Source organism: Camelina sativa, chromosome 11, assembly GCF_000633955.1.
Source record: "Camelina sativa cultivar DH55 chromosome 11, Cs, whole genome shotgun sequence".
NCBI classification, from domain to species: Eukaryota; Viridiplantae; Streptophyta; class Magnoliopsida; order Brassicales; family Brassicaceae; genus Camelina; species Camelina sativa.
Genome location: NC_025695.1, coordinates 10,435,090 through 10,442,876, shown reverse-complemented (window position 1 = coordinate 10,442,876; position 7,787 = coordinate 10,435,090). Strand labels below are relative to the sequence as shown.

At 37.8% G+C, this 7,787-nt stretch overlaps 1 protein-coding gene across 1 annotated transcript in view; it reads right to left on the bottom strand.

The window, feature by feature from the left end:
- LOC104727823 (separase-like) overlaps positions 578-7,787 on the bottom strand; it is a 10,744-nt gene continuing 3,534 nt past the window's right edge. The window contains exons 7-25 of the mRNA XM_010446892.2: positions 7,664-7,780; positions 7,261-7,482; positions 7,066-7,176; positions 6,813-6,947; positions 6,338-6,706; positions 6,160-6,249; positions 5,783-6,046; positions 5,580-5,703; positions 4,720-5,469; positions 4,084-4,315; positions 3,852-3,954; positions 3,551-3,748; positions 3,351-3,406; positions 3,036-3,265; positions 2,724-2,964; positions 2,165-2,576; positions 1,686-1,925; positions 1,518-1,605; positions 578-1,413 (exon numbers count right to left, since the gene is read on the bottom strand). Of these exons, the coding sequence (XP_010445194.1) occupies positions 845-1,413; positions 1,518-1,605; positions 1,686-1,925; positions 2,165-2,576; positions 2,724-2,964; positions 3,036-3,265; positions 3,351-3,406; positions 3,551-3,748; positions 3,852-3,954; positions 4,084-4,315; positions 4,720-5,469; positions 5,580-5,703; positions 5,783-6,046; positions 6,160-6,249; positions 6,338-6,706; positions 6,813-6,947; positions 7,066-7,176; positions 7,261-7,482; positions 7,664-7,780 (4,551 nt within the window). The 3' untranslated portion in view covers positions 578-844. The remainder of the gene's footprint in view (positions 1,414-1,517; positions 1,606-1,685; positions 1,926-2,164; positions 2,577-2,723; positions 2,965-3,035; positions 3,266-3,350; positions 3,407-3,550; positions 3,749-3,851; positions 3,955-4,083; positions 4,316-4,719; positions 5,470-5,579; positions 5,704-5,782; positions 6,047-6,159; positions 6,250-6,337; positions 6,707-6,812; positions 6,948-7,065; positions 7,177-7,260; positions 7,483-7,663; positions 7,781-7,787) is intronic.

The following is a 7,787-nucleotide window of genomic DNA, read 5'->3' as shown; positions in this document are numbered from 1 at the left end:
ATACATTGCATCATATAAAATAATAAAACATAGTAGATTTTTTTAACTTTCAGTATTGTGTTATTCAATACAAAACCTCCACTTCATTAAATTATTATTAAACTATTTAAATACATATTTTATTTATTTTGATCATAAATATAAAAGTGTTAAAAGTTCAAGGACCATTTTATAAATAAAAAAATTCAACTCTATTATAGAGGAAAAAATAGAGTTCCTCTATATATAGAGGAAAAAATAGAGATCTCTATTATAGAGGTAGAAATAGAGATGGGTTGGAGTATATTTTACTCTAAAATAGAGTTAAAAAGCAAATATAGAGGTGGGTTGGAGATGCACTTAGTAGTTTGTCAAAAAAAAAAAAAAAATGTTAGTATGTTAGTCTTACAAATGTAAATTATTCAATTAAAATAGAATCAGTTAATATATGTTTGAGAATACTTTTTTTACAGTGGAATCAGTTCTGTTGACAGTTTGAAATGCCCTCTTTTCTTTATGCAAAGATAGAAAACAAAAACTATATTCATGTCAAAATGATGATATAACATGAACAAGTAGTGTCTGAAATACGCAGAAATTGATCATAAATTACTGACACTTTTATAACATAAAATTCGAAGGATGTGCACCATGTGATTTCTTTTTACAATTTGTTATATAAAAGAAGGGATGAATACATATATATCTCTAGAGTCTCTTTTCTTCTCTTCTCTTGTGTTGTCATATGATCCTATGATTTAAAAGTCCTAACTCCTAAATATATATCCCTCAAAATCGTTATATGACCAGACAATGAGGATTCCAAGTTAAGAATGGACTTATTAGGAAATGCTCTCTAACCAAACTAACACGATGAAGAAGGAAGAAGAGAATCGATTCCTTTTTTCCTTGTGATACCTGTTGGTACACCATAACAGACCGGTGCAGCCCCAATCAAGTGTTGCAAGGTGCACGCATCTCGAGCTGCGGCTATAAATGAACCGATTTTACGTCTCTGCTTGTGGTTGCACTCAATCTTCTTCCCTGACCCATCATCAACATTTGATGGAGCTGGCTTGTTCCGCGAAGACGGTTTCCTTGACCTCTTGGTGGTGTTGTTTCCTTTTAGATTCATGGCTGCGAGTTCATTAGCTAATGACTCACACTGGCTACACCCACCCTCTGATGAGGAATCTGACCTCTCTTGCAACCATGCTTCCAACAACGCTTTCCCAAACCGATCAATGTCTCGGTCTGTTACGTCCCATAAAGTCGCCACAATGGCTGGAGATCCACCTAGGAGATATGAGAGTGGTATGCCTTCTGGAATGTAACTGCCTTTTAGCCATAGTGAACCACTACTGCATCCCATTAAGAAAGTTGCAGAACAGTTATCTAGCTTCTCTATTTCACGCTTCGGTATATACTGTGCTCCTGCCGTATCATGAAAGGTAGAGGATCTTTTAGAAATCAATCTCAAGTAAACGAAGATTGCACCAAAAACGGTTAATAAATCCAAAGTGCTAGAAGAATCATACCACTTCCATGACCAAAGTAAAGAAAGAGATCATGATTTTCTAATGCTTCTGTCAACTCTGTAGCACTTGGTTCTGATCCAGCTTTCCCCTGAAAGTATACACAATCATGGAAGTTTGAAAACAAAGCATCACAATAAGGTTTGGTATAAGTATGCTTTTGTATGTTACCTCAAAGTTTTGATCTCTGAACCAACTCTCAAACATGTCTTGTGTTTCGGGGAGATCACCACCAGGATTCAACAAGTAAAATGAATCTAGCGGATCTATAAGGGGGAAGGAATCAAGATGAGGTCTTGCTGGCTCTCCTTGGAGACTGCGCTTCTTTAGCACAGCAGATATGCAACCTACAGAAGGCATGCGGTACACCTCTTGTTTCCTTAGTATTGGAATATTCTCCCAAGGAAGCATCTAAGCAAAATCAGAAGGTTAGTTAAATTTGCATTAACAGCTTAAACATCAGATCAACCTGAAAACCAATAGCTTAAAATTTCATATTCATCGAACCCAATATTTTATATCATGCAAGAATTAGCAGCAGTCTTCACGAAAAGGATCTATGTTTTTCATCAAGAATCGCGATGGCTAAACCAACTAGTCAAACTTTCTAATTCATGTGCAGGAAAATGATAAGTATATAATTGACGAACCTGAACCTCGGGATCTAACACAAGAATGATAGGTTCTCTGTTTTCATGTTCGTCTTGTTGCCCTAGTTTGGCTGCTGCGTCATGTATCAGTTTTAAGGCCAATTCATGCCTACTTTCAGATATATTAGATGCAGCAGTAGGAGTTTTACAGCTATCTTCTTCGTAAAGATATCCCCCTCTACCCACATAGCAACCATTTCTTAAAGAAAGCTGAGCAACACATGCTTCTCCTTTTAAGTTTTCCGTACCACCACCAAGAATAACTTTCAAAAGCATCTCATTTACTTCCATTTTGCACTTGGACTTGAGATTATTTACCAGCTTTTTCTGCACTGAGTCAGGCAATTTGTAGTTCGACCATTCTCCAAGAAGCAGACACCTCCAGGGACCCAGCCAGGAAGCTTCTAGATTCCTAGAACAAAAAAATGGTTATCTGATGTTGTTTACACACATGCAGACCCTTACCCAGTTTTCGATTCAGAAGATGGATCAAAACAAAGTCCTTTAATTGTAAAATAGACAGATATGTGCACGTGTTATAAAAAGAGAGCCATCATACCTTAGAAATATTCCCAGGCGATGATCAAGTTTCTTTCTCTTTTTCCACCACAGACATCTACTCTCTGTTGTGTCTTCTCTAGGAGTAGAAGATGATGCGTAGCTTTCCTCCAATATTGATTTAAATGCTGGAGCTACCTCATCAACCACGGTGGCACCCCATGGACAAAGCCAGGGCCCTTTTAAACTCTCGACTTGAGTCGCTTTCGTAGAGCTAAGATTTGCACTGTCATCTGACATGTCTAGTGAATCAATGAGATCGTGAGTACAAAATATAAACACCATTGATCAACAAATATGGAGTTCATATTACCTTCTAAAATCGAATCTACAGGTAGAAGTGTGGCAACCGGTTGGCTTTCTGGGTTTAGGCGTGATATGAGCACCCAGGCACAAACAGGTGAACGAATGTGCATTAGCTCCTGTAACAGTTGGTTTAAAGCACCTCCAAGCAAACTAATGCAGATGATTGTAGAGCTTGGAAGATTGATGAAAAATTCTCTAGCAAATTGTACAAGATCTTCAGTACGCTCAGGAGCAAGCCTACAATGGCGAGTAAGCAGATACAGAGTCAGCCAACAGAAAAGTATAAAGCATGTCTGGTTGCTTAAGTTAAATTATCTTATACCTGGGTAAGTCCAAATCCTCAGGAACCATGCAGCTCGAGCAAGTAGCCTCTGTGCACTGAAAATAAAAGCTGTCAGATAGAAGATGAAACACCTACTTTGAAAAAAGCAATCAATAACTACGTCAAAATATCATCAATAACACCGAGGTCAATCCACAAATTGAGAAGCTGAAAAAACTTATCCGACCTACTTCAGTTACCTCTTTATCTGAGAGGCACCGTGATTTGTGTTTTCCGCTCAGACTTGAAATGAAATGGTAACTGATATGGGTACCAAGCGAGGCTTGATGGAAAAATGAGACCCAATGACTTGCTGATAGCTCATTTCCATCATATTCGAATGAGAATTCAGCACTCGATGAAGAAAGCAGATATAAAGAGGCAAGCAATCTTGAAACCTATGAGGGACAAAAAAAACAGTTTTATACCAAACAACAATGATTTTAAGATTGAAGCAAAATAGGCAAGGACAGGTTACTGTTGAACAACCCAAGCTTTTACCTTTTGAAATAATATTGGAACCTCTCTGCTGAGTACAAATGCTAACATTAACCATGACACCAGTTTTGTGAAAGGAATATGAGACAGATCACAGCAAATAGACCTATTAAAGGTAAAAATTAAGAGGTTAGAAGGATGATAAGTACACAGTTCTAAAGAGCATACTTAATCAATTTAGCATATGATGTTTTACATGGCCAAGTGGTATACAACCGATATATGTCTCACATACCTACTCTCCCTGCAGTGGTAATTCCGCAAATTCAACCAGCACAAGTTGTATAGTATTACTGCACGATCAACAGCGAATACATCTCTTGCAACTTCTTTCCTAATAAACTCCAGCAGCTGACTGACAGAAGGCTGGTTGTGGCTGGACCAGTTGCTTTTAAATAAAACAGAGATACTATGCAGTAAAGCCTCATGAGCTAGATGAACTCTACCAGAGTCTGCCAAACATTTTCCTGAATTGGAAAACTAAAACTGTAAGCAGAGATACATATCTTCTAGCAAAGATTCATATGTGAGACGTGTATATACCATGTGTGTGTGTTTTAAGAGAATAAACAAATGAATAGCCAACACAATTTTCATGAACTACATGAGAATGGTCAGAACATAAAACAAAAGCATGGAAAGGGAGAATATGATCAAACTCATTTGGCCTCGAAACTCACTCAAGGGCTTTCATACCCATTACTTTTTTATCGACAATGGATGAATCAAAAGGTTACTGGATCTCAGTTGTCATCTAAACTATTAAGCTATTAGATTGTTTCAACAGGAAAATGTCAAAAGGCTAACTTCATATGCATGCATGCACATTTGACTATTTGAGTGAGCAGATGCATAAGGAATTAGAGCATACCAAGGCTAACAAGTATTGAGGACGCAAGCTTCCTATGGCAGAGTTCCCATTTCAAACTAACTAAATTGTTGAGAGACCCAGATCCTGTTGCCTCTTCGGAGAGGCACTGCTGACATTTTTCTTTGTAGCAAATGCAAAAGCCAAGGACTGCATTTTTTGTGTCCAAGAACACCCTTTCACCCCTAGTACCATCAGATCTATCACAGAAATTAGAGTTATTTGACATAACTTCAGGCACATTGGAAAGGTTTTGGCATTGCTCTTTAAGTGACTGACGCATAGATCGAGTCAACCTTGACGTTGGCTCAGATATCAAATCCTTGTCCTTTGACAAACAAGTTGGGATAGCTCTTCGACCCCTTCTGGAGGCTCTGTTTCCTGTTGGCTCCTTTATATTGAGTTTTGTTTTACTTAATTTATGTCCTAAAACTTCCCCTCCATTTCTATCAATCACTATTTCCTCAGCAATTTCTTCCCCATGTGATCTGATGCAGCTTTTCCATGCTGAGCAACAGACTTTTCCCAGGGCAGTACTAAACAAGCTTTCAGCATGCAAGAAGCCATCTGTCTGGGAAGCTCTATCAATTTTTTTCCGAGATATGTCTCCAAGTTGTTTATCCAATGTAACTTCCAACTTCAGTTTGCACTTGACGCACGAAAAATCTCGCTGATTAGCAATTAATATCTCCTTTGCATTTTGGAGTTCCTTTTCTGCCAGACCCAGACACTGCTTTTTGTGGTAAAGATTTCCTTGAGAAATTAAAGAAGAAAGAAAACAAATCAAGCAGCTTATTAACAAAATGATTAAGGAAACCTAAAAGAAAAGACTATACCCATTGAATAAAGGAGTAGTTTCATACCTAAGGCAGAAGAAAATGCAACTGAAAAAGGGAATAGACTTTGCGAGCATGAAATGGCTTTTCCCCATGATAGACTGGTTTCTGCCTCCAGTCCATTCCCTATTAGATCATTAAGAATTCCAACCTGCACATTTGACACCAAATTGAGAAACAGAGAACTGATGGGACCCAGCTAGACTAGAAAGTTTGAACAGAAACAGAACCTGAAGGGTGCTTTCCAAATAACATTGGAGTACACTCCAAGGACTTAGGTAGCAGCAATTGACGTCCCAGAGAAAATTTCCACATGGCCAAAACTCAGTTGCTACCCATCCGTAGACTTGGAAGTTTTTTATGCCAAAAGTCCGTATCTTTGATATTTTTCCAGCGTCGTTGTGTTTTTCGAACTGCTTCTCAGCTGAATACTTAAATTTCTGGTGAAATATAAGAGTCCGTATCCTATATGCTTCTTTTGCATATGAAAGAGCCTGTAAGAGAAAATGGTTGACCATCAACTCAAGAGATTATAACAATGAAACTGGCAGTTATTCACAATCAAACTTTTGAGGCAATAGATGTAATATATGTATAACTACGTTACCTCAGAAAGTTTTCCAAATGATATGAGCCTTTCACAGAGATCATAATAGAGATATGCAGCTACAAAAGATGAAGTACCAGAGAGTGAAGCCTGCAATGACATTCATTAGCAAAATTTGGATGATCCCCATAGATATTGTTTTGAGAGGACAAAACTCCACATGAGTTAACTTTCTTACACTTGAAATGAGTTCTGAAGCTGCATCTTTAATATCATCAGTTGTGATGTCTGATTGAAAGGGGCCTTCATCTTTATTGGAGGCACGCAAGTAATTATTATGTAAATCATGGAAGTTCTGCTGGAACCCAATTAACTTTGCTTTTGAATCTTTCAAGCAATCTATCCAGAAATTAATGCATGTAGATTTGTCACCACAATTCTCTGATAAGGTACGGATAAAGGTATCACTTATGGGGGAAAGGCATAAGGCATGACTAAGCCTTCTACATTCCCACAGCATTGCAAGGCAGACCTCCAATTTGACATTCTTCCACTTAAACAATCTGAAAATCAGCTGGTATATATGATGATGGAGCTCTGTACATCCCTGGAGATGGAAAAAAAGTATCAATGGCCAGATAGATATGAAGAACGCACTATAAAGTATGCCACTCAAAAAACATAGTGCAGCTAGATAATAGGAAAAATGTTACCTTCACTGACATCAAATCAATCATATTATACAGTAACGGAATTATGTTCTCTGTTGGTAGACTGTCCCCACTATCATCTAGGCTAAGAATCCTCAGCCAGAGATTTAGTGAAGTTCTAATATCTTGAAAAACTTTCTGCGCAAAAGGGACGAGGCAAAATGTTTCAAGAAAGATAAAGTAAACAGTGAAACACAATTCACCAACTGAAAGATAAACTGTCAATGATTAGAAGCTATGCAATACGCATTTGCACCTTCGAGTTTGGCTCAGCTTCCTGGGTACAGAAAGCCCTCAAGCAATACGCAATAGGTAACATGTGAGAAGATGGAGTACCCTCTTTGTTTGGCCCATGATGTACCTCGTCCTGCTTTCAGACAATACGAAATTTGTTCACTAAATATACAAGCCATTAATGAGCTATTAATTGTGAAGGTACTAAGACATATACCAATATAGAGATTGCTTCTGACAGTAAACAAATGCACTCATTTAGATGTTCAGTTCCAGATGTCCTTGTCATTCGTGCTTTCCATATTAAGATTCTTGCTCTCTCTATATGCATATCCTCAGTGACATAAACATCGTTCAAAAGGATATCTGCTATCGTGATTCGCGTTACTTGACCTAGATTTGAACTTAATGAGAACATTTTTTCATAGGCAAGAAGCTCCTGCAAGCATTTATAGAAAAGAGAAGATAAAAATAAAAACAAATCAGGATTACCAATTTTATAGGTAAAGTACATTCACCAATTAAGTATCCAACGGACTTTCTAGTAGCATGCCCCGTCAAGTTAGAAGATGCTCAAACTTTTATTCAAACATTAACTGAAAGGTTGTTAGGATCCCAACCTGCTCTAGGATTTTTCCGATACCACGCTTTGACTTTTGTGGAGAAGATAATAACAGTGAGTACAAAGTTGTACAAGAATCAGCCGCATCCAGATTCGTGTGACATTCCCGTTCTATCTGTTGA